Genomic DNA, 25,263 nt, shown 5'->3' on the forward strand with positions numbered 1-25,263 from the left:
TCCACTGGCTGCCCATCAGTTGCCAGGCTCAATTTAAAGTGTTGGCCGTCACATACAAAGCCCTTCGTGGCCTCGGACCCTCGTAGCTGTGAGACCGTCTCTCTCCCCCCCCCCCATTGCGCCACCACGACAGCTTTGTTCTGAGCAGGGCCTTCTGCAGGTGCCAACCTGTAAATGGGCAAAAGCACGTGGCTTCTCCGTTGTGGCCCCCACCTTGTGGAACGGCCTGCCTGAGGAGGTCAAGAAGGCTCCCCCTGGCTTTCCGCAGACTATGCAAAACTGAATTATTCAAGAGGCTTTTCTACATAGGCCATAGGGTGGTACTGTACCAAAGGCATCACAAAGTTGCATTGATGAATTATTGGGGACTGTTGTCTGTGCTACTGGGGCATCGTTTGTGGTGGGTTGGTTCCAATTGGGTAATTTTGCATCATTCAATGTGTCATGTTAACATTTATGCCTTTGCTTTAGTTCTGTTTTTAGACCTCTGGTTGGACCCACAACCCAAATCCTATTTTACTGTTTGTTGAATGTCCCATCTTGTTGATTATATTGACTCACTCTGTGTAATCTGCCTGGAGTCCCTGTGAGAAAGGTGGACTATAAATAAATGAGTAGAAGGTCCAGTTTCAGTCACCAGCACCTGCAGCTTAAGAAAAGGGATTGCCGAGCAGGTGTAGCGGAAGGCCCCGGATAGTCAGGGGGGGCAAGGCTGACCGGGGCATCCCGAGGGGGGGCCTGGTTCAGTCTCAGGCAGCTTCAGGGATTTCGCTTCCCTTTGCCCAGCTGAGGGCTCTGTGTGGTGTGTTTGTGTGTTCATGGCAGTCAGAATTATATTACATGTATTAGCGAACTATTAGGATATATTGAGTGATGGGAACTGAGGCACATAAATGGCTTCCTGTGAAATTCCTGGCTTGGATCCTGTACCTTCCTTATGGTTATTCAGCATTGCCCTCCTTTCTCACGGTAGTACTTAGGTTTTTTTAAAAAATGTTTATATCCTGCCTTTCCTTGCGGCTCAAGGCAGTTTACAAATCACGAAGACATCATAATCTTTAACATACAAAATGAAACCTCTGATTCCCCCCCTCAAAAAAAGTCACCTGAAGTTTATACCTTGGTAAAAGCCCAGGCAAATACATTGGCCTCGCAGAACCTCCTCAGGTTGCCCAGGGCGGGGGGGGGGGGGGGCGGAGCGTTGGTTGGTCATGCAGACTGGTCACTACCTCACTTCTGGGTATTACCGTAGAGTTTCTGGCAATTCTTAAAACTACCTGATGACACTTCTGGATTTTACCTAGGAGTGACGTAGTGATGTCAATGACATGGCTTCCTTTCCTTCTCTACTTGTCGTGCTCAGGCAGGAGTGTAGCGTGCAGGCAGTAACCAGACCGGAGGCTTGGTCTCTGGTTTCAACAACAGCAATGGGAGCACTGTGTTGCCCAGAGCCTGACGCAGGCTATTTTCTTCCCGTGGACTGGGCTAGACTAAGGTAATTAGCAGGTAAAGGAGTAGAGGCACTTACCAGCACAACCTCCTTGTTTATCAGATCAGACGTCAGCTAGCACGGCGGGGTTAACTGAGATAGCTTCAGTTGCTTGGAGCTTCTCTCAGTCAGTGACCTTCAACATGTGTTGAACCCACAAGAACTCAGGCAATCTGCCTGGCCTTTTATCAGCCTAGCAGTTCCAGATACTTCCACTCCTCCCTGATTAGGCTTAATTGTCTTCTTTCTCTCTTTCAAGGCCCACCTGGCATTTTGCCGTCTTTCCCTTAATTGAAGCCGGGCCCTGATTCTCTGCTTTTCAGCCGGCTTGGGAGAACTTGCAGGCGAGAAGTCCTGCTCTTCTTGCTGTTCTGTTTGCTGCCAGAATGAGCAGCCCTCATCCCCTGTCATTGGTCTTGGTGGCTCTGATGCCTGTTCCTGCTGTTCCAGTGTGGTCCTTGGAGGAACGGGCCCAGGTTCCCACTCCTCCTCTTCCTCAGAGGAGGAGGGCAGCTCAGGTTGGCCTAAGACACTAATTCTCTTTCCTCCCCTCTTTGCTTCTCTCCGCCCTTTGGACTGGTGGCACCACAGTGGGAGGCCTGGGAAGCCCAGCACCTCCTGGAATTTCCTAAAGGCTGTTCCTTCTCAGGGAGCCCCTTGCACAAAGTGGGAGCTAGAGTGGAAAAGGCGGGGGCTCTAGTTGATGGAGGCACATGGGAAAATAGGGCAGGAAACAGTCCTTGAGATACGTAGGCCCTTGGCTGTAAAGCACCTTAAGTTGGACTTGCAGGCCAACTGGCAGGCAGCTTTAAGATAGGTGAGATGTTCCCCATCAGCTGCCACTGATATAATTAGGCTGCTGTGTTCTGAGCCGGCTGAAGTTTCCAGGTGATTTTCAGGGGTAGGCCAGCCTCTGAGTTACCCAAGGATGGACCGGAGGGGCCACTCAGAGTTGGTGGATCAGATGCAGGAGCTCCTGGCCCAGATACAACGGAGAAGAGGGCAGTCCCGCCCTGAAGGATAGGTGCTTTCTGTCCATACGTGGGGCACTCAGGAAGTTGGGTAGGAAGTATTTCAAGCCAGAGAAATGTGCTCTGGAACACAGGACATGGCTACACAAGTGGAAGGAGTAAGAGGCTGTATTTATTTAAAACATTCTCCATCCAAACAGGGTCCCCAAGTTGGCAAACATGAAAGCATTTGGACAGTAAAGCAGCACTTAAAATAATATATAAAATAATTCAATAAAACAGTATAAACGCGATACCAAAAACCGACCAATAACCTTTATTGGGGGTATGCCAAATGGAAGACGATGATAGAGGGAAATATATTAATCTCTTGGGGGGTGGGAGTTCCAACATCTAGTGAGAAGACCCTTTCTTGGGTTGCCAGCCCAGATGGGGGAGGCACCTGAAGCAGGTCCTCTGGAGATCATAATCTCCTTCCACCTGTCTTTGTTAACTCTGGGTGGAGTGATTGTGGCCATCTGCTGTCACCACCTCCAGTTATTAGGGAGTTGTTAAATGGGAAGTGCCCAGATCCTCTCCCTGAGCTGCGTGTCTTTTATCCTAAAGACAAAGCTGCCTTGAGTGGCAGGCGGGTGGAAGACATTTAAAAACGTGTATCAAAAGAGCATTCAAGCAGAACCAACAAAAGGTGTCAAGGTTCCTAGGGACTGGGGTTCAAGGGTGAGGGATGCATTGTAACCAAGGCACAGATGCTCAGAGTGCGAAGCAGTGTGTCATTCCACACACATAGTGAAGTGGCAGAGGGACTGCTTGTGCTGGGGCTTTGCATGTGTGGTCAGCGGTGAAAGAAAAGGGTTTGGGCGAAGGTAAACTACTGGGCACACTGACCTGGATAGGCCCCCCAGGCCAGCCTGATTTTGTCAGATCCCAGAAGCTAAGCAGGGTCAGCCCTGGTTAGTACTTGGATGGGAGACCACCAAGGAAGTCCAGGGTGGCTACGCAAAGGCAGGCAGTGGCAAGCCACCTCTGAACGTCTCTTGCCTTGAAAACCCCACTAGGAGTCGCCATAAGTCAGCTGTGACTTGATAGCGCGTGCTCACACACACACACACACAGGGCACTGGGCACTCAGTTGAAAAGAGGAACAGGCAGAGAAAAGCAAACAGAGCTTGTTACCCTGAGTCCAGCTGGCACGGCTCCTGGCCCCTGCCCGAGGGCAGGCACATGTCCCATCAGAAGCCACTGCTGCTAAATGAGTTCAGGAAAGGCCCACCTGATCTCACTGGGTGGGGAGCTTTACAGAGTTTGGCTGCTCTGTGCTAGGGTTTGGGGCGCTGCTTCTTGCTGACTTCAGCCTGGGGCAGTCCTGAAGCCTGTAATTTACTTGAAAGATTGAGGGCAAGAAAAGAAAGATTAGCAGCTCCTCCTAGGCGAGGGACAAATCCTTTGTCATCTGCATGGCTGCTTAGTCATGAGTCAAAATGCCAGAGAGGATGCTCTGATGAGATCATGCTCCTTGGAAAGGCCCAGTGAGTGACGGAACTCATACAAAATAGGAAAAATCATAATAAATCCTTTTTTCCCCTTTTTTTAAAAGATTTTTATTTGTATAAATGGTAGGGTACAGGAAAAAAGAGGGAAGGGTAAGGCGTTATATATGTAAAAACAATACAATATTAGAAAATAAGCTCAGTTGTGTACATTTGGTCATTTATGATAGATTATAAAACATTTTCTACGTAAAACATTGTTGCAAAATATCATTCAGTTCTACTTATGTCATGTTTATATACTGTTATATGAAAATCCAGAGTTTGCTTAGCAGTTAGTTAAAACATGTAAAATAATGCATAGCCTGTTATAGATATTTAAACCAGCGTACTTCGTTCAGTTAACTGCAATTCATATAAGTATAAAATGACGCCCACTTATCATCAAATTGCTCTGTAGATTCACTGGATTTTAAATTTAACTCGAAAGTCATCCTGGCCATACTGGCATATTCCGGAGCCTTGGCTTACCTGTGAGGGCTCCTTCTTTCTCCTTCTCCCTCTGCTGGAAAACGCCCTGAACTATCAATTCTCCTCCTGCCTCAGAGGGAGAAGCAGCGTTGGAGCGAGCTCCGTAGTTAGGCCTTACAACTTACTCCTTTAATCTTCTACTTTCAACCTTACCATCCTATATTTCTGTCTCCTAACAACTGTTCCCCTCCGTTCGTTGTGTTCCCTTCCTCCCGTGGCCGCCTTTGTCCTTTTGTGCTCCGTTTTCCCCCCCTCCTCCTGTGCCTCCATATTTTCCCTCTCTGAGGAAAATGGCGTCGTCGCCAGAGCAGTCTGGGGAGGAACTCCTCTCAGGAGATGAGGCAGTGGCAACGGAGCTCCTTCCCTCCCGCCGGCACAAGCCAGCAGAAAACTGCGGAGGGAAGGGCAAGCGGCGCCAGGAGACTCCCGCCGCGGCGGCCAAATCAAAGAGGAAGCCGGCTGAGGACGACGGAGAAAAAGGCGCGAAAAAGACGCGCGCCGAGAAAACAACCGCAGAGCCTCCCCGTTCGTCCCTGATGGGTGACGAGGGTGAGAGCGCAGAGCCCGCCCGTATTGCCAGCTCCAAGGGAGAATCGGCTACGTGCAGTGCAGGCGTAATGTACAAACCTCCCTTCCCCTTTTAACGGCGGGGGGGGGGGCAGTGAGCAGGGGATGCTTGAGCTTATGAGAAGGGCTTTAAGAGAGGAATTTGCCCTCCTTGGGGAATCGTCTTCCAGGGGGCCACTGAGTTCAAGGGCATCCTTCCCATCTAGAGGCTCTGTGCGTTCAGAGCCTACAGCCCAAGGTTCCAGCTCTGCCTGGACAACAAAGGCAGCCAGAAAGGCACCCCCACCCCCCAATTCCAAGTCAGTTCACCAGCATCTCTCTTCCAAAGATGAGGAGAGAGAAGAAGGACAGTTCTCCTCAGAAGAGGAGCAAGAAGGGGGGGCCCAGGGCCAAGATCTCACCCACATTTATTCAAGGCAGAAGACTACCAGTCCTTCTTATGTAAAGTCATGGCAGCCCTTGACCTCCATGAAGATGAGGACACTGAAATTATTAAAAGCAAAACTAAATTCAGGGGTTCTAAGGAGTTTTTTGCCAGGTTACAGTCTAAACCACTTTCAGTGCCTTTCCCTGAGTATTTTGAAGACTTAATTAAGGCAGAGTGGCAAAAACCCATGTCAACTAAGCAGGTGCCAGCTTCAATAAAAAAGTTGTATACCCTGGAACCCAGAGCCATGACCTTATTGCAAGTACCCCTGGTAGAAGCCCCTGTGACAGATCTACAATCCTCGGGCTTAATATCAGAGGACGGGGCAGGTAGCATAAAAGATCCCCTAGATAGAAAAATTGATTATGCCACAAAAAAGGCGCATGAGACTGCAGCTCTGTCTATCCAGGCATCAGCCACAGCAGCCCTGGTGGCAAGAGCTAGTATAATGTGGATTAGGAAGATTATTGACTTGCTTCCACAGGAAAACAAGAGAGTGCTGGATGGCCTAAACAGGCTCCTAAAAGCCTCCAACTTCATGGCCGATGCTACCCTGGATTCTATGTCCTTCACAGCAAAATCTTTGGCAGCGTCCTCGGCGGCTAGAAGGGCAGCCTGGATTAGATCCTGGTCGGCTGACGCAGGGTCAAAATCCATACTTCTGGGATACCCCTTTGAGGGAGGTCGTCTCTTCGGTCCCAAGCTAGATGACATCCTCATAGAGACCAAAGACAAGAAGAAAGCATTACCTAAGTACCTCAAGAAAGATGGAAAACCATCATTTTCACATTCCTTTCGGACCTTTCGGACCTCCCACTTCATGGCTCGCCCCAGATCCGATGGACGAAGAGGCGGCTGGAGTTCAGGCCGAGGATCCTTCAGGAGAGGTTCAAGATTCGGAAAGGGATCTGCCTTCCAGAACCAAGGTCCAGAGAAGTCACCACGATTTGGTGACAAACAAAACAAGCAATGACTCTTCAGCAATTCCAGTAGGGGGCAGACTTATTTATTTTGCAAACATCTGGGACTCTCCTCACACAGATGCCTGGGTGCAACAACTAATTCGCCAAGGCTACAGCATAGAATTTCTAAGACCCCCTCCAAATCGTTACGTTATATCTCCGATCTCTCGAAGACCAGACAAAGCCCTTCGGACCCAGGCAGCCATCCAACGCCTCTTAGAGATCCAGGCAATAGAACACGTCCCAACCTCAGAGCGGCGAGAAGGGGTGTACTCCTTTTCTTTACAGTGCCCAAAAGAAATGGAGATTGGAGGGCAATACTGGATGTGAAGTATGTCAACCGCTTTGTCTGCAAAAAACACTTCCGGATGGAGACACTCCGCTCCATTGTGGAGGCTCTACGACCTCAGGCATACCTTACATCTATCGACCTGACGGAGGCGTATCTTCACATCTTGATACACCCATCCCATCGCAGATACCTCCGCTTCACCTACGGTCAACTACACCTTGTTGTTGTTCAGACCTTGATCCACCACGGCTTCTTGGTGAACATGTCAAAGAGTCTAACTACGCCTGTTCAATCAATACACCATCTGGGAGCCATCATCGACACTTCGCAAAACAAGATGTTCCTTCCTCAGGACAAGATCTCCAAACTGATCACCCTAGCCAAAACCACCATGTTGGCGAGAACGGCGGGTCTCTCTTCTCTAGTAAGTATCCAAGGCCTTATGGTGTCCTGCATAGGTCTGGTACCATGGACTCGTCTACACATGAGGTCTCTTCAATGGTTCCTGAAACCTTACCAGGTACAGATCTCCCAAAAGAGAAACCCTCGCATGGCTCTGTCCCAACAAGTCAGGAGCAGCCTCAAGTGGGGGGTACGCCGAGAAAACCTGGCCAAAGGACTCTCGTACATACAAGACTCCGCGATTCAGATTTTTACGGACGCGAGCTTAGAAGGCTGGGGAGCAACTATACAGCATCACATAGCGCAGGGTCAGTGGACAACGTCGGAGACTCGTCTCCATATCAACAAACTAGAGTTGAGGGCCATCCACAAAGCTCTTCTTCAGTTCCAGCCAATGATAGAGAACAGACACATCCTCATCAGAACGGACAATGTGTCAGCGAAAGAGTATATAAACAGGCAAGGAGGGTCTCGTTCCTCCTCCCTCCACGCAGAGGTCCTAATCATCCTCAACTGGGCGGAAAAACATCTCACCTCAATAAGGGCGGAACACATAAAAGGTGTGCTAAACTTGCAAGTAGACTGGCTGAGCAGACAGACGGTGGACGAAGGAGAATGGACTATAAAAAGGGAAATCTTTCACCTCATCCATGCGAGATTTGGTCGTCCGTCAGTGGATCTGTTCGCCTCATCGAAGAACCGACAACTACAGAGATTCTTCTCCAGGTACAATCACCCAGAGGCAGAGGGCGTCGATGCCTTAGAGACTCCTTGGCCAAGGGAGACACTATATGCCTTCCCGCCCCTCCCGATACTCCCCAAGGTTATCCGGAAGATTCGAACAGAGCAGGCCCACGTCATCCTGATCGCGCCTCACTGGCCTCGCCGTCCTTGGTTCCCAGCGCTGAGAGAACTATCCATTCAAGAACCGTGGGAGCTCCCAGTACCCAGGGATCTTCTGCAACAAGGCCCCATTTTGCACCCGGACCCGGCGTGGTTAAAACTGACCGCTTGGGACTTGAAAGGCAGCGGATGCTGAGCTGGGGATACTCAGAACAGGTAGTGTCCACCATGTTAGAAGCCAGAAAATGGTCAACAAAACGCATATACAACTTTACCTAGAAGATGTTTGTGCGCTGGTGTGCTAGAAAGCGACTGGATCCCCTAACCATTACAACAGCTGACCTTCTACGCTTTCTACAAGATGGTTTGGACCTTAAACTAAAGGCGTCCACTCTTCGCAGACAGGTCGCGGCCATAGCCACTGTACTCACCCATCTAGATGGCTACCCCACGACTCGACACCCTCACGTCACCACCTTCCTAAAAGGGGTTTCCTACATATCTCCGCCTACTGTACACAGGTTCCCTACCTGGCGTCTGAACTTAGTTCTAAACGCCCTGACTAAACCACCGTTCGAACCTTTGAGAGAGGTCGCCTTAGCCTACCTACGTATGAAGGTTCTTTTTCTCGTCGCAGTCACCTCAGCGAGACAAGTTTCGGAGTTGGGTGCTCTTTCTTCCAGGGACAGCCTTTGCGTATTCCACGCAGACAAAGTGGTCCTTAGGCCGGACCCAACTTTTATACCAAAGGTGAACTCCGGTTTTCACAGACAACAAGAGCTAATCTTACCATCTTTTTGCCCCAATCCGACTCATCCAAGAGAAAAGAACTGGCACACCTTGGATCTGAGGAGAGCACTCCGAATTTATCTTAAGCGGACTAAGCCCTTCAGACGCTCGGAGGCCCTTTTTGTGTCAATTTCTCCACCCAACAAGGGATCCAAGATGTCTAATCCAAGCATTAGCAAGTGCCTCAAACAATGCATTCAACTCTGCTACAAACATTCTGGCATGTCCTCTCCGCAGGGGATTACAGCGCACTCGGTGCGTAGCCATCGACTTCAGCGGCCTTTGATGCGCAAGCATCAGTGGAAGAAATCTGCAGAGCGGCCACTTGGTCAAGCCCCTCCACATTCGTCAGGCACTACAAAATCAACACCTATGCCTCTGCGGATGCGGCCTTTGGGAGAAAAGTCCTGCAGCAAGTAGCGAAGGATCCTTAATCCCACCCAGATAACACAGCTTTTGAAAATCCCGCTGATCAGATGTCCTCTGATCCTCAGAGAAGAGAACGGAGCCTTGGCTTACCTACTAGGGCTCCTTCTTTCTCTGAGGGAAGAGGACATCTTGCCCACCCAGGGTGAAGAATATTAATAAAAGGATCACGATGCGCTAACTTCAAAAGTACAGTAACCATCCACTCTGTCCTGAGTGTTATTACCCAATGTTCTAACAATCACTTTTTTTCACAATACGTTACCTGTTGTTACGTATTTACAGCCAATTATTCTTGCATGTTTTTCTGCATTACGTGTTATGTTATTGTATTACGTGTTATGTGCTTCCTGTCTCTTTTCACTGCTATGGAAGTCCTCGAATTGACAGTTCAGGGCGTTTTCCAGCAGAGGGCAGGCAGCAAAAGGTTTAATATCCTGCCTCTCCCTGAGCATAGGAAAAGGAAACACCCCGCTGATCAGATGTCCTCTGATCCTCAGAGAAGAGAACAACAGTTTTTCTTTACAGTCTTCTATTTCGGATATGTGAGTTTGTTTCCAGGTTCTTGCCAAAACCGTTCTGGCTGCGGTTGTAGCGTATTTAAAAATGTCATGGAGTTTCAAGGGCAAGTTTGGTGGCACTATACTGAGTAAATAAAATTTAGGATCAAATGTTATCTTAGTGTCTAACATCAAGTTCTCAATGAATTTTTCCCCAATATATTTGTAATTTTGGACATGTCCACCAAACATGAAAATAGGAACCGTCCGTGTCTTGACATTTCCAGCAGGCGCCTCTTTTTCCAGGAGTAGTCATCTGGGAAAGCATATTGGGGGGTCAAGTACCATCTGTAAAATGTTTTATACCAATTTTCTTTCACTTCTTGGCACACAGTGTATTTCATTTCAGAGGTACAAAGTTTTTCCCATAAATCCATATTGATCATTTCTCCAAAGTTTTGCATCCATTTTATCATATTAAGTTTCACTTGTTCTTCTGTTTCGTATTTCAAAAGGAACTTATAAATTTTTCCTAATAAGTGAAAGTCATTTTTGGATATTATCTGCTCAAATTCTGTTAATTCACGGAATGGCCGGGGGTATAAACAATCTTTTTGTAAGTTAGACCTCAGTTGTAAATAGGTCAGCCAATTCAGTTTTTGAAATTTTTCTTGAAGTTTGGTCAGGCTCTTAATTTCTCCTGTGGGCTCTATCATTTGATTGTAAGTAAAGTGAACACCCGGTTTTAATTTGACATTATTGTGATAAGCTTCGATTGGCGACATTATGGATGGTGGAGAAGGACTTATTCTCTTTTTGTATTTTTTTCACACTTTCAATAACGCTATTTTAACATCGCAGTCTTCTGGTGCTTTGTCCTTTTGAATTTTTGTTGTAGAATCCCACAGAACTTTGTGAAAACCTTGTCCGAGGTCCGCTCGTTCTAAAACAACAAGTCTAATTTTAGGATGTTTTATCCATTCTGTAATCCAGGTTAGACAGGCAGCATGGTAATATAGTTTGAGATTAGGTAATGCCTATCCTCCTCTTTTCTTTTCGTCTTGTAGCACTTTGAATCTGATTCTCGGTTTTTTCCCATTCCAAACAAATCGATTGATTTGTTTTTGCCAACTTTCTATTGTTCTGTCGGGAATGTCAATTGGCAGAAATTGAAATAAAAAATTTAGTCTGGGAAGTACGTTCATCTTTATTACCGATATCCTTCCCAACCAAGAAATATTCATTTTAGACCATAAACTCGTCCCTTTCTATTTCTCCCCAGATTAAAAAAAAAATCATAATAAATCCTTAGGCTCTATGAAACTGTGAGATTCATTACATTAGTCAATACGTGCGTATATAATTTTTTGTAAAGTATTTGATAGATAAAGTGTTTGTCAAATGGCTTTAATCCTAGCAGATTCCAAACCTCCTTTTCATTCCCCCCACTGTATGTACTTGTTCGGGTCCCTCAACTTCAGCCACTCCTTTTATTTTTCCTGAAGGGCACTTTACAGAAAGTGGGACAGAACCTATTGTTACTGGCAAAAAGATTTGACCTCTGCAAACGGCTCCACTCCTCCTCCTCCTCCTCCTGGGTTGTCCAGCAGCAGCAGCAGGCAATCTGTGTGCCCGCTCAGGGCTCTCTCACGAGTCCTCTCTTCAAAAGTAACTAAGCTGATTGATCTCTTCCCTGTTCAGGCTAAGGAATCCTGGGAGATGAACACCGATGAGAAGCTGGAACAAGGCTCCATGGCCAAGGAGAGGGGCACCCAGTATTTCAAGGTGAGCGGAGCAGGTGATTGGTCCCCCTCCTCCAGTACGTTTTTGGGTCTTACGCCTTGAATATACCAAGTCCTGTAGGAGATGAGATATAGGCATCTCTCCTGAATTTAGGTATTCTTCAACATTAGAGAATGTCCAAACAACAAAAGCTGGTCTTCTAACAGTTGGAGCTGATTTCTGGTTATGGCAGTCAGGAGATATAAGTCCTTGCAGCTATTTCACTAAGTGTTGTTAATATTCTGAAATTTGTAGCAGTCGTCAACTACAATGTGAAAGCTGGTAGGAACCCCCATGGGAAGCAGGCCGTCACTCCACCCCTGAAAGCAGCCTTCCATGCCAATTGCCTCTGCTGCCAGCCCCACCCACCTGCTTGGCTGCAGGGGGGAACAGCCCTGCTCTGTGATCACCTTGACTAAGCCAGCCATGGGCCATTCACACGCTTGCCCTGGATGCTGCTCCAGGCTGCGGCCAAAAGTGCTGCCTTCATGGCAGTGGCCTCCAGGCTTCTGAAGCAGCCCAGCGCTGTATGGAAGGGCCCGGCCCCAGTCAGACGACTGCTGCCTCCAACAATCCCCACTGCTGGCTGGCTGTTTGAATGGCCAGAGTGGGAGGTTCCCAGGCTCTGCACCAGCTGCTCGCCACCAAAATCCTGCGAGCATCCTGGGGCAAGGGGTAAGAAATCTGTGGATCTCAGAATTGCTGGCACTGGAGGGGGAGGGGAGTTCCTGTTCAGAAAACTGCGGGCATTTGAATAATAAAATCATAGAGTTGGAAGGGACCACCAGGGTCATCTAGTCCAGCCCCCTGCACAATGCAGGAAATTCACAACTACCTCCCCCCCACACTCTACCAGTGACCCCCTACTCCATGCCCAGAAGATGGCCAAGATGGCCTCCTTCTCATGATTGCCTAAAGTCATAGAATCAGCATTGCTGACAGATGGCCATCTAACCTCTGCTTAAAAACCTCCAGGAAAGGAGCACTTACCACCTCCTGAGGAAGCCTGTTCCACTGAGGAACTGCTCTGACTGCTAGAAAATTCTTCCTAATGTCTAGACAGAAACTCTTTTGAGTTCATTTCAACCCATTAGTTCTGGTCCAACCTTCTTGGGCAACAGAAAACAACTCGGCACCATCCTCCATATGACAGCCCCTCGAGTACTTGAACATGGTTATCATATCCCCTCTCAGTCTTCTCCTCTTCAGGCTAAACATACCCAGCTCCTTCAACCTTTCCTCTTAGGACTTGGTCTCCAGACCCCTCACCATCTTTGTTGCCCTCCTCTGGACACATTCCAAAACTGAACACAATACTCTAGGTGAGGTCTAAGCAGAGCAAAGTGACACTTAGCGTGATCTGAGTTTGACATTCTTGCTGAAACTCCATTGTTTTCCAGGAGGGGAAGTACAAACGGGCAACATTACAGTATAAAAAGATTGTGTTGTGGCTGGAACATGAATCGGGCCTCTCTGGTGCAGAGGAGGAAAAGGCCAAAAGCTTGAGGCTTGCTGCCCACCTTAACTTGGCCATGTGCCACCTGAAGCTGAAAGAATTCTCCCAGGCCCTGGAGAACTGCAACAAGGTAAGTGGCACAGTGGGCATGCAGATGAGTGTGCATCGTGATCATTGGCCATTAAGTGGCCTCTCAGCGCTGTGCTCAAGGACGGGGCTGTGAGATGGGAGGACATTGCTCTGCCTGTCCCTTTATCCCAAGCTTCTGCCTGTGCTGCTCTGCCCAGCGGCTGAATTCCCCTGCAGGCTGGTCATTGGTGGGGCTTTACCTTTCCCAGGCAGCAAACAGCTTGCATTGCTGTCACTGGGGGCGGGGACACACACCTGAGTTGATGTATACCTCGAAGTGCAGCAACATTCCTCATCGTTATTTTTAAGATGATTTCTTTAAACAAAGGGGTCGAGGAGCTTGTTTGTCTCACCATCTGCCACTGTCTCCCCCTCCCTGCCCCCAGCTGTAGCTCCCATTCATGCAGTGCTTTCATTGCTGAAATGGGGGGGGGGGTAAACAAACCTGGCAAGATACGTAACCAGCCTTAAAGCAGTTTCATTGAGATGGAGAATTTAAGAGTTTGAGTGGAGGGCGGGGGTGGTGGTGGTCCTAGCCATTGCCTTTTCAGCTTAGAGATGTCTCAAGGCTGCTTTTTGAGTTTTTAAAAAAATTGGGAGAAAGATAAATGTAGCTGCTTATTTTTCGGTTTAGGTTAAGAGAGATGTATAGAGGCTGTAACCCACAAATGGCAATGACAGTTCAGATTTAACTTAAGGATCCAAAGGCCCATGTAATTCTAAATGCCAGATTCTGGGAAGATGGTTGTTTGCATGCCTGGCCGTAAGCATCCCAAAGATATCCAATGGGTTTGATTCGGCAAGGCAGTTTCCTAAATCACAACATTTTCCTCTCCTCCAGGGCAGCACACTCCTCATTCCAGGCCTGTTAATTAGCTCACACAGTTCAGCTGGGAATCTGGTAATGGAGGGGGGAGTTTACTCCTATCCAGAATATCCCCTGGAGACAGCCATGCAATTGGTTGGCGATGGTCAGTAGGTTATGGCCTGCTTTTTCTATAAAGTATAGCCTGTGATGGGAGAAGGTGCCCCCTTTTCCCCATTCCATTTCTTAGCCCACCCGTGCCGCCTGAAGATACTTGTATGCTCTGGAACCCCATGCTTTAGCTGTAAGAAACCAGTATATATCCTGAAAGAATTGAGAAAGTCGTTAGCCAGTCTAGCTTTGTCATTTTTTCTGTGCATTTTGACTGCCACTAAACTATATGCAATGCTTTCTTGAATTTCTCCAATAAAACCTTTTTGCTTCATGGTGTACATTGCTGGAGAGTGACCCAAACCAAACCCTGGTTAAGCTGGGTTGTATTACCGCACCAAGGCAGGGTCTGTCTTGACATATGGTGATGGTGGCTGACGCTGCTTTATCAGTTCTCTGGTTGCCCCACCTCCATTTTGGGTGTTCTCTATTCAGAAGGACGCTCCGCATTCTGAGAATGCCGGCCCTGCCTGATCACTAGCCTTCCCCTTGCCTCTCCAAGCCCTGCATTGATTGCCCTGATGGCTGCCCGTGCGCTCTCCGTGCTGCCTGGAGTTCTCTTATTGGCTCAGCCCTTGTCTCCCCTGATTGCCAGGCCCTGGAGCTGGATGGCAGCAATGAGAAGGGCCTCTTCCGTCGTGGCGAAGCCCAGCTGGCCGTGAATGACTTTGAGTTGGCCAGAGCAGATTTCCAGAAGGTGCTGCAGCTCTACCCAAGCAACAAAGCAGCGAAGGCACAGCTCAGCATCTGTCAGCAGAAAATACGTGAGCAGCATGAGAGAGAAAAGAAGATGTACGCCAACATGTTTCAGAGGCTTGCAGATAAAGAAACCAAGGTAAGCCAGAGGGTTCGTTGGGTTTTGTTTGGGTTTTGACCACTAGGCGGAACTAACATGCCTTCATTCAGATTGATGGGAAATCCAGAGCGGGGGGAGTCCACCCTTTTCATTGTCATTGTCTGGGCTCCAATTGACTACTTGGCAGTGTGGTGTAGCAGTTAAGAGCGGCGGGACTCTAATCGGGTGAACCGAGTTTGATTCCCCAGTCCTCCACGTGAAGCCTGCTGGGTGACCTTGGGCCAGTCACAGTTCTCTCTCAGCTCCACCTACCCCACAAGGTGTCTGTTGTGGGGAGAGGAAGGGATTGTGATTGTAAGTCGCTTTGAGACTTCTTAAGGTAGAGAAAAGCGGGGTATAAACATCAGCTCTCCCCTTTCTTCGCCTGCAGTTTTTTTTCTTGCAGGCTCTCAGATCCCTTGTTCAGGACCCCCCCCCCCCCCCGTTCCTCTTCCCTTTTACTTTTGTGTGTGTGTGTGTGCCATCAAGTAGCAGCCGACTGGTGGTGACCCCCCTGGTGGGGTTTTCCAGGCCAGAAACGTTCAGCGGTGGCCGGCCACTGCCTGCCTCTTGTGGAGCCAGCCTGGACTTCCTTGGTGGTCTCCCACCCAAGTACTAATCAGGGATGACCTGGCTTAGCTTCTGGGATCTGATGAGGCTGGCCTAGCCTGAGCTATCCAGGTCGGGACCCCTTCGCATTAAAGCCATGAATATTAATACTCTGCCAGGCGTTGGGCCTTCCGTTGGTTGTCTTGTTGCTGTTTGCCCCCATTTGACCCTGTATCCCCTGAATCTCAGGCTTTGAAAGCGGCTTCCAGACATACAAACAGTACAATGGAGGCCGAAAAGACTCTCCTTCTCACCTTGGGCTTTTTCCCCTCCCTGTAGCTGGAAGCTGATACAGTCTGCAAAGAAGGCTCCGACATGAAAGATGACAAACAGAATGGAGTTGATGAAAAAACAGACGTCGATGTAGAAGCTTGAGGCCAAGATCCTCTTCCATTAGTTTTGTAAAACTAAAGAGTTTCCAGTACACTAGACCTTTATTTTTCTATCTGCTTGGACAAGGGGCAGAGAGATAGTGGGATCACTTTGCGTCTGTCTGCGTAGGAAATATTGTTGGCAGAACAGACCTGGTGTAATCTTAGGGACTTTTATTTATTCCTTTGTGCATTCTGACTCTGGGGGAGGTCCCTCAGGATCTCTTCCTCCTTGAGTCCATTTCCTTCTCACTAGCCCTTCACTCTTGTGCTCGGGTTCCATCTCAGTCTGATCTCAATCCTGCTGCTTCGGTCGGTTCCCTTGACTTTCTTTTTTTTAATTAGTGGGCTTTTATCCATGCAAGAAAAAGTCATTGTACAGGAGACTTGTGAACGAAGAAAACCACTGTGTCCTTCCTCCTGCTCCAGCCTTGTTCTGTCTTGTTTCCTCTGTCAGTGCAGGCCCTCTTCCTCCCATGGGCAAGTGTTTACCCTTCTTGTAATGCCTCCTCCTTTGCACATTGCTGAAGGCAAAGACTTTGAAGTCCAAAGCTTGAGCAATAAAGCACCAAAAAATCCTGAGAAGATTTAGAACAGATTGTATGTTTGTTTGGCAAAATGTTGGTTTTCAATTACAGATTTCCTTTCCAATCGATGAGCTGACCATTGGGGAGCTAGCCTAGAAGGGAACTGGACTTTGGCCCTTGCTAGTGTGAACTCCTGTTGTGTTGGAATGTGTTGGAGCCAAGTCATGAACATTTCAAAGCCATAAGTAGGCAGGTGGCTACTTGGGTATAACAGGCAATGGGCATGCCTTCCATTTTAAATTAAGTATCCGTCTGTTCCCCCTTCACTATAAACTGTCAACAGGATCCCATTAGCAATTTCCACAGAGTGCAACTTCCTTACCTGAGGGTAAAAAATGCATCCTAAAACCCTACTCTTGGGGGCAAATGCTGTGTGCAGACAGCAGACTGCAAGGGGAAAGGAGAGGGGAGCTGGGAAGGAGGCAACCCCCTCTCCCATCTTCAGCTGATTCCCCCAACGTGAGTGGGCTCACTGGCAGCTCTCATTGTTCGGCTGGTGCCCCCCTAAGCCCACCCATGACGCCAGCTCTGCCTAGGATATCCGGGAAGAAAGATTTGAGGAAACACAATACGGAAATTACTCTGAATTCATCTGTGACTGCTTGAATGTGTCTGTCTTTTCTTACCAGAAGAAGATAACTCTGCCCTGTATCACAGACTGGCTTAAATCTTGGAAATGCCCAAAAAATCTTCCATGAGTTGTAAATATGTTGCGTCTCAATCTGAAATGCACTTACACGGATGGAAATGCTCTTGAACAAAATTCACACTGTCATGTAACCTTGTTTGGAGTCAGAGAGGTGAGCCTTCCCTCTTGAGAAGGAAAGAACTCCATAACTCTAGCACACACTGCAACAAACATCCGACATGTACCTGAACACAGTAACCAAGTCAGCAGTTCCAGATACCTCTTGCACCTTTTTTTTTCTTTTCTTTTTTTTGAAAGGATGGTTGGACCATTGGGATTCATTGTGTGAGGCAGCGCAATATATTGGTTAGTGTTGGACTCTGCATTGGGTGATGCCAGTTTGAATCTCCACTCTGCCATGGAGGCTTGCTGGGTGGCCTTGGGCCAGTCACATGCAGCTTAACCCTATTTCATGGGTGGTTGTGTGGATAAAATAAAGGAGAGGAGGATGCTGTAAGCTGCTCTGGCTGTCCATTGGGGAGAAAGGTGGGGTATAAATGAAGTAAACAAATACATAAATTGGGTCCTTCAGTGTAAGCTGAAAGCAAATACACCAATTCTTGGTTAAGGGACAAGAATATACATGGTTTGAGCTTCAATTAGGAAGTGTTCCTGAGTGCTAAATAGGAAGCCATTTTGCTTCAACATCCAATATTTCCCTGTGCCCTTTTGTGGTTATATCCTGCAAATGTTGAAGCACAGGAGCATGTTTCAGATGTGCACATCTCCATCCGTGTATTAGAATGTGTGATCCTATGAATGTTTATGCATTCCTCCTAAGTTATAAGCAATCCGACAATTTTTTCATTCAGAAGTTATCTAATAAATATGAGGAAAATGCTGGAAAGAGCCATTTTGTTAGCATACGTCCAATAACAATGCATGTAATAATTGCCCTTGATTTAAACTAGCAGTGTTCTTTGATTCAATACAAAGTAGATTTGGTCCTACATTTCATGCTTGCACCTACAGTAAGTGATTTTGAAGTTCAAAACTGCTGCAGATGCATCTAGACACGTTAAGTGAGCCATTGTGTGAAGAGCTCTTGAAGCAGGACTGGCAAGTCAGACCATATTTCACTCACTGCTCCAATTTTACTACTGACCTGCTTGGTAGCAAATACTAGTCCTGGCTTCTGGATGAGTTTGTTTTACTTTGTGGGGTGTGCTGGAGCAAGACAGCAATATGACGAAGGAGAAGGGACGTGCTAAAACAGGAAGGAACCCCTGAAGGAAGGAAGCATCACTTTTTGGAGTGTTCTCTGGCCAGAACCAGTCTAGAAGAAACCTTCCATGGCTACTGGCCAGGGAGACCTTGCTTGGGATCATGACAGTCTCAAATAAGTAGGGTCCGCATAACCAGTCCTATCATGTGTTCTCAGCAGAGACCCCGACTCCAAGCCCAGCAACACTAATCATGGAACGGCATCCTGATGTTACCAATGTGTAGTGAGACAGCAAGGTACCACATCAGTAGTGAAGCTGGCCCTGCCTCCTTGCTGTCCCCCAAGCACATTTGGCGGAAGTTTGTACTTTGTTTGTTCCATTTATATTCTCCCGAGGGACAAACTGGCAATTAGGCAAAGCTGACATTTTGGCCAGTGACAAGTTGACGTGCAGCAAACAGAACGAGTAGAACCCCCTCACATGGCAAAGGATTCCTCTAACCACAAGACCCAACTGGGTAGGCACCATGGGGCATTTGGAATTCTCAAAGGTAGCAGGCTGCATAGCTGGCGTGCACATGCCTCGCATGCATGGGGTTGCCAGTTCAAGCCCTGGTACCAGTCCTGGAAGGATCACCAGGCATAAGTGAGATTTTTGACCCTCAGGCCGGTTGCTGGGGATGGGCAGGTCATGCTGACTGGCTTCCCATGTTTTTTGTTTAGCGGCTTCCCGTAGGACCAGCGAGTTGGTGAAGCTCACCACCAGCAGCAGCTACTAGCCCAGCGGTACTTGTGCTCCATCAGCCTCTCCCCGCCGTCAGGTAGCCCACATTATTGACCACAGTGATGGGAGGGGGCTGGGAACCCGGAGGAATGCCCCCTCCCCTTGTTAGAGCGCAACTACGTCACCTTTCCTAACCGAGGCGGCGGCGGCCCGTCAGCTTCTGCGCCGGCGAACCGCAGAGGCTGACGGGACGCCGACGCCACTCGCGCCTGCGCGCTGGGCCCCGCCCCAACGGACCGCCGACGGCCGCCCCCCCCAACCAACCGCCCGCCAGCGCCCTATCGTCCCATGGTGGGCGGCGGCGGCGCGATGCGGTCGGTGAGCTACGTGCGGCGCGTGGCGCTGGACTTCGGCGGCAGCCTCTTCCCGCACGCCGTCTGCCTGGGCGACGCCGACAACGACGCGGTAGGCCGGCGGGAGGGGAGCCCGGAGGAAGGGCCCCAGGAACCCCCCCCCCGGGCCCCGGCGCGGGCGGGCGGGCGGGGGGTGTGCCGGGCCCTGCCGCGCCTCACCCGCGGGCCTCTCCCTCTCTCAATAGCTGAACGAGCTGGTGGTGGGCGACACCGGCGGGAAGCTGTCCGTCTACAAGAGCCACGAGAGCCGGCCCTGGGCGGTGCGGCCCTGCCAGGGGATGGTCAGTAGTGCGCGCCACCGGGGGGGGGAGGGATGGGAGGGCTGTGGGGTGGGGGGGCGTCGGGCCCTCCGGAGAGGGCAGGGAGTCCCGGCCCGGCTGCCTCTCCAGGATCCGTGTTTGGACTCGTTCCGGTCCCTCTTTTGGAACACGGGGGAAACACGCAGCGATCGCAATGGTACACAAGACTCACGTAGGTTTATAAAACCAGGCAGACGGATCTTTCCTTATCCTCGCCACCTTAGGATTCAAAGGTGAATAAAGTGACAAGTTCGCATTTTTGTTGCAAGATAAATTTCGTTGCCCAGAAATCCAGCGGTGCTCCTGAGCGAACATCCCCACCACCACCCCCAACACACCCACGGCCGGCTCCGTTCTGCCAGCTCCCGGGTGAACGGGGGCTCTTCCCCACTGACATCTTCGTTTGCCTAGATGAGATTTCAGGTTTTTTCATCCAGGATTGGCTCTACTAAAAACGAGGAATAGAGCATCACCCTTCCCCCCCCCAAAAAAAAGGCTGGGTTGACTTCTCCCAGAATCTCGCATAAATATTAAAAGTATGGGGACAAGACTAACCCTTGGAGAACTCCAAAGGGGAAATCCCAAGAACCAGTCCCCAACGCCTGAGGAATTATTGCAATGCAGTGACCGATTCCCACCTAATCAGGTGACTGAGGAGGGTACCAGGGGTGTTGAAAGACACTAAGAAAGCCACGAGAACCAGCGGAGGTCACACCAGCAGCCACCTGTTTCATGGCGTAGCTCATCAACAGTGGCATCCAAAATCCATAAGGATACGGTTGTGGATGCTAAAGAAAACAGGTCTTCCTAATGCTAAGTCATCAGACCACTGGCCCATCCAGTCCAAAGTTGTCTCTTCTGGCTTGAAGCAGTTTTTTGGGATCTCAGGCAGCTGTCTTTCGCAGCTCTGCGATGTGAAATCTTTTTATGCATACAGATAGATTGTACCTGTGACATTCTGCCTCCAAAGCAGTAAGCGTGCAGAGACTAATCAGTGGTCCTTCTAGACATATCACTCTCTCTGTGCAGGGAATTGTTTATTATGGAATTCAACCCTGCGACTGCAGCACGAGGTGGTGTCATTCACGTGTTTACCTTCTCCTGTATCTGTGAAAACTAGGCCAGAGGCAAAGGGTGCGCTGCAATGAGGGGAAGAGGCTGCTGTCTCTTATGTGAGCTGCTGTGGGGGGGGGGGAGGCATACTGCGAATGAGTGCCCGCACAGTGTGCTATGGGAGGCTGCGCATGGGGTGGCATCATGCACATGTGGCTCTGCATTTGCCACTTGCACTTTGGGCTGCAGTGGAGTTACTCGAGGGGGCTGGCTGTCGTGTACGAGTGAGTGTGGGTTTGTGTGTGGGGGGGTGATGTTCTGTGTGTGAGTTGCTGAGTGACATTTGACTACTTTCCTTGTGTAGGAAAGGAAATCATCGTTTGCTGGGGGAGGGGGGGCTGGCCAGAGTAATCTGGGATACTTGAATGTCTTGTGATTTTCTAAATTTATTTCAGTTGAGCTTTTTGTTTTCATTGCTGTAAATGTTCTGTCTTTCTCACTCTTCATTAGATTGTTTCATTAACCATTTACATTAGAATTAATCAAATAAATATTCTCTTCCAGCTCACCTGTGTTGGTGTAGGAGATGTGTGCAATAAAGGAAAGGTAAAAGCTTTCTCTTGGGCCTTGTATTTGTCTTGTTGGTGTTGCGATGCCTCTTTGTCACCACTGGTCTGGTGGTCTGAAACCTTCAGACTTCTTCAGCTTTGGAAGAGGAGCATTGTCACGGCTCGTGTCGTTAAGGGGTCTACACTCTTAGAATGTATCACTTACTGAGAAGTGAAGTTATCTTATTCAGCGAGACCTCACAGACAGGAGTCAATGATAATTCCTACTACTGTAGGCTTTCTATTGAAGTGTGCCAGAAAATTTATAAACAGTGAACTTCCTTTAAATAATATTTATTTCACATAATATATATAGATGCATGTGAATATTTACACACTCTCAAAACATGTTATAAAGTACAAACATTTATGATTCTCTTACATGTTCATTTATGTTAATATATGCAAGCAGTTTCAAACAATCTTTATAAGCAATTTCTCTCTATGTAAGGTTTTCTAACCTTAAACCTGTAATGCATTTCATTCAGGAATAAATCAGTTTACAGAAAGCCTGTCAAAATATGATTAGTATAAGGAGAGAAATTCATAGTTAAAAACATCTTAATACAAAATACAACCTTATATTATTCCTAAACTTCTCCTAGCTTATATTCAGGACATTGCAAACCTTTCCTGTAAGAACATAGTCCTTTCCCATGTTTCTATGTCTTTACCATATCTTTGATTCTCTGGTTTTTAGTTTATTTGAGAGCTATAGTCCAAAAGCTCATTAAGTATTTCATGCCAGTTTAAGTTCATTGAAATACTGTTCTGTATCAGAGACAGCTGATTCTTGTAAAGCTGAAGTCAGTAATTTATAAGACTATGTGTAGCTTTAAATTCAATATGTAGAGACAACCTGTATGAACCTTAGTTCCAGGTAAGAGCTCTATAGCTCTCTCTATATAATGTAAACTGTGTATGCGTACTGTGTATGTCACTCATTGTCACTGAGTGTAGAAGCTTCCTCTGTGTTGTTGAGGAAACCTCTGACTCTTTACCCTGAGAGATATCTCTGGTTGCTTAGAGGAATCTCTAAGAGTATCTAAGAATCATGTTTCTGGTTCTGAGAACTGAAGAGACCAGTTCTGTAACTTGGGTTTCACAACTTCCATGTTTCTCAAGGAAAGCCAAGTCAGACCATTTAGATCATTCAGTGAGAACCCATCAATACTTGCTAGGATTAATGAGATGTCAGTGTTTCCAAATATGGAACTGATCCAATACTCTTAGACCCCACAGTAAGGTTAGTAGGAATACTAAGAGCATCATATGGAATAGTCCACAAGCATTCATTCCAGGCATCCAGCCTTAGCAGGTCATCTGGACATGAATCCCTCTCAAAGAGAGTCTTTCCCATTCTCACAAAGAGCTTGTGAAATGGTAGAGTTCCATATCACGCAAGATATGAAATAATAGAATGAGCCATGGCCAGGCAACCAGTGTTCTTACATCTCACGCAAGAGATGAGGAAAGCTAATGACCAGACAACAGTGTGGTCTTTCACTAACAATCCTGGGTTTTACATCTTTCAAGATGGAGAGAGCAAGGCCAGACAGATTGAAGCTGTCCTCCAGTTACTCTCTCTTAGTCTCATGCAAGAGACAGAGAAAGCTGATAGCCAGACAGTCAGCATTGTCCTCTACCAACTTCTTTCCAAGTTTTACATCTTTGAAGATGTGGAGAGAGTGAGGTCAGACAGCCTAAGCCATCTTCCGTCAACTCTCTGCCTTCTGGCAGTTTGGTACTGGCTTTTGTTCTCTCAGACCAGTGGTCAGCTGAGCTGAGAGGCTAGAACCTTCTCTGCCCTGGGCAGGCAACACTAATACCACTTGGCATTGAGTCACACATGGTGGTGATGTGCCATTGTCGCCTGGTCTGTGAAAAAAGCCTTACTATGTTTGTGGCATTAAATCACCAAGTTCACAAGTGCAAGGTCACCATCTGTTATACTGTCATTAGATGGTAGCATTATCCCCTCACAAGGCAGCTATCAGAGTGGCTAAGCTCACAGGCAGAAATGACCTTCTTGTTAATGTCAAGAAGAACACCTCGGATGAGTGATGCCGATATTATTCCAGACTCAACCATCAAGCGGGCAACATTGCATATCTTAACCTTGTAGTTTTGCAGTTTTATTTATCTCAAAAGAGTTTTAACCAGCATGACCTTTACTCCACTTTCTTTTCACATCAGTTCTGTTCAGAGAAATAAGCCTCTTACTTCTATGCTTTACTCATAAGATTCATAGGAATACCACAGGGACAGGCTATCGCTCAAGCCCATGACAGCATGTCCAGGGGCTGCTCAGTGCGTGGGCTGCTTGACTTGTGTCGTCCTTTGGTTCCCTGTCTGTCATCAGAAACATAAGAAAGGCCATGCTGGATCAGACCAAGGTCCATCATGTCCAGCAATCTGTTCACACAGCATCCAACCAGTTGCTTCTAGGAAGCCCACAAACAAGACAACTCTAGCAGCATTGTCCTGTCTGTGCTCCACTGCACCTGATATAATAGGCATGCTCATCTGATCCTGGAGAGAATAGGGGTGCATCTTGACTAGTAGCCATTTTGACTAGTAGCCATAGATAGCCCTCTCCTCTATGAGCATATCCAGTCCCTTCTTAAAGCCTTGCAAGTTGGCAGCCATCACCACATCCTGGGGCAGGGAGTTCCACAATTTAACTATGTGTTGTGTGGAGAAATACTTCCTTTTATCTGTTTTGAATCTCTCACGCTCCAGCTTCAGCAGATAGCCCTGCATTGTAGTATTATGAGAGAGGGAGAAAAGCTTCTCCCTGTCCTCTCTCCATACCGGGCATAATTTTATAGACCTCTATCACATCTCCTCTTATCCACTTATTTCCAAACTAAACAGCCCTAAGCGTTTTAACCGCTCCTCATAGGGTAGTTGCTCTAATCCCCTGATCATTTTGGTTGCATTTTTCTGTACTATCTCAAGCTCTGCAATATCCTTTTTTGGTGCGGTGACCAGGACTGTACACAGTATTCCAAGTGTGGTCTCTCCATAGATTTGTGCAACGGCAGTATGATCGCAGCAGTTTTATTCTCTAGTCCTCGTCTAATTATGGCCAGCATTGAATTTGCCTTTTTCACAGTAGCCGCACACTGGATCGACATCTTCATCAAGTGATCCACTACCACCCCAAGATCCCTCCCTTGGTCTGTCGCTGCCAGCAGACATCCCATCAGTGTATATGTGAAGTTGGGATCCCCCCCTCCTATATGCATCACTACACTTGCTCACATTGAGTCTCATTTGCCATTTTAATGCCAATTCCTCCAGTACGAAGAGATCCTTTTGGAGCTCTTCACAGTCCGACTTTATTTTAACCATCCTAAATAATTTGGTGTCATCTGCAAACTTGGCCACCTCGCTGTTCACCCCCAATTCCAGGCCTTTGATGAACAGGTTGAAAAGCACCAGTCCCAACACAGGTCCTTAAGGGACCCCACTGCTCACATCCCTCCATTGTGAGAACTGACCATTGATTCCTACTCTCTGCTTCCTATTTTTCAGTGAGCTCTCAATCCATAAGAGGACTTGTCCTCTTATCCCTCTTATTGCATGAGAACAAGCAGAACATGAGGTTGCTGTGAGGAGAATGCAGGTTATATACTTCAATACAGTTATTAGGAAATGGGGCCAGTTGAAATCAGTGGGACTTCCATCAAAGTAAACACAGTCGTGATCATCTGAGAGAAGTGTTGCTTCCATACCTGAGCATTAGTACCACAGAGGGCTGCAGAACCCCTGGTTAGGAATTCTAATATCAAAAGCCCTTCAGTTTGCAAGTTTACCAGGGCTCCCAAAAGTATGGTAATAGTAAATTAAGCCATGACTTAACTACAGTGCCAT

The 25,263-nt window shown here is 47.9% G+C and overlaps 2 protein-coding genes across 2 annotated transcripts in view; both read left to right on the plus strand.

Moving 5' to 3' along the window:
* FKBP4 (FKBP prolyl isomerase 4) overlaps positions 1–16,432 on the plus strand; it is a 42,407-nt gene extending 25,975 nt beyond the window's left edge. The window contains exons 7-10 of the mRNA XM_056855899.1: positions 11,391–11,474; positions 12,872–13,057; positions 14,628–14,867; positions 15,756–16,432. Of these exons, the coding sequence (XP_056711877.1) occupies positions 11,391–11,474; positions 12,872–13,057; positions 14,628–14,867; positions 15,756–15,851 (606 nt within the window). The 3' untranslated portion in view covers positions 15,852–16,432. The remainder of the gene's footprint in view (positions 1–11,390; positions 11,475–12,871; positions 13,058–14,627; positions 14,868–15,755) is intronic.
* A 2,938-nt stretch (positions 16,433–19,370) lies between these two features.
* Positions 19,371–25,263, plus strand: part of ITFG2 (integrin alpha FG-GAP repeat containing 2) — a 31,340-nt gene continuing 25,447 nt past the window's right edge. The window contains exons 1-3 of the mRNA XM_056855905.1: positions 19,371–19,476; positions 19,610–19,705; positions 21,341–21,382. Coding sequence (XP_056711883.1) covers positions 19,381–19,476; positions 19,610–19,705; positions 21,341–21,382 — 234 coding nt within the window. The 5' untranslated portion in view covers positions 19,371–19,380. The remainder of the gene's footprint in view (positions 19,477–19,609; positions 19,706–21,340; positions 21,383–25,263) is intronic.

This window comes from Euleptes europaea, chromosome 9 (genome assembly GCF_029931775.1).
Source record: "Euleptes europaea isolate rEulEur1 chromosome 9, rEulEur1.hap1, whole genome shotgun sequence".
Classification (NCBI taxonomy): Eukaryota; Metazoa; Chordata; class Lepidosauria; order Squamata; family Sphaerodactylidae; genus Euleptes; species Euleptes europaea.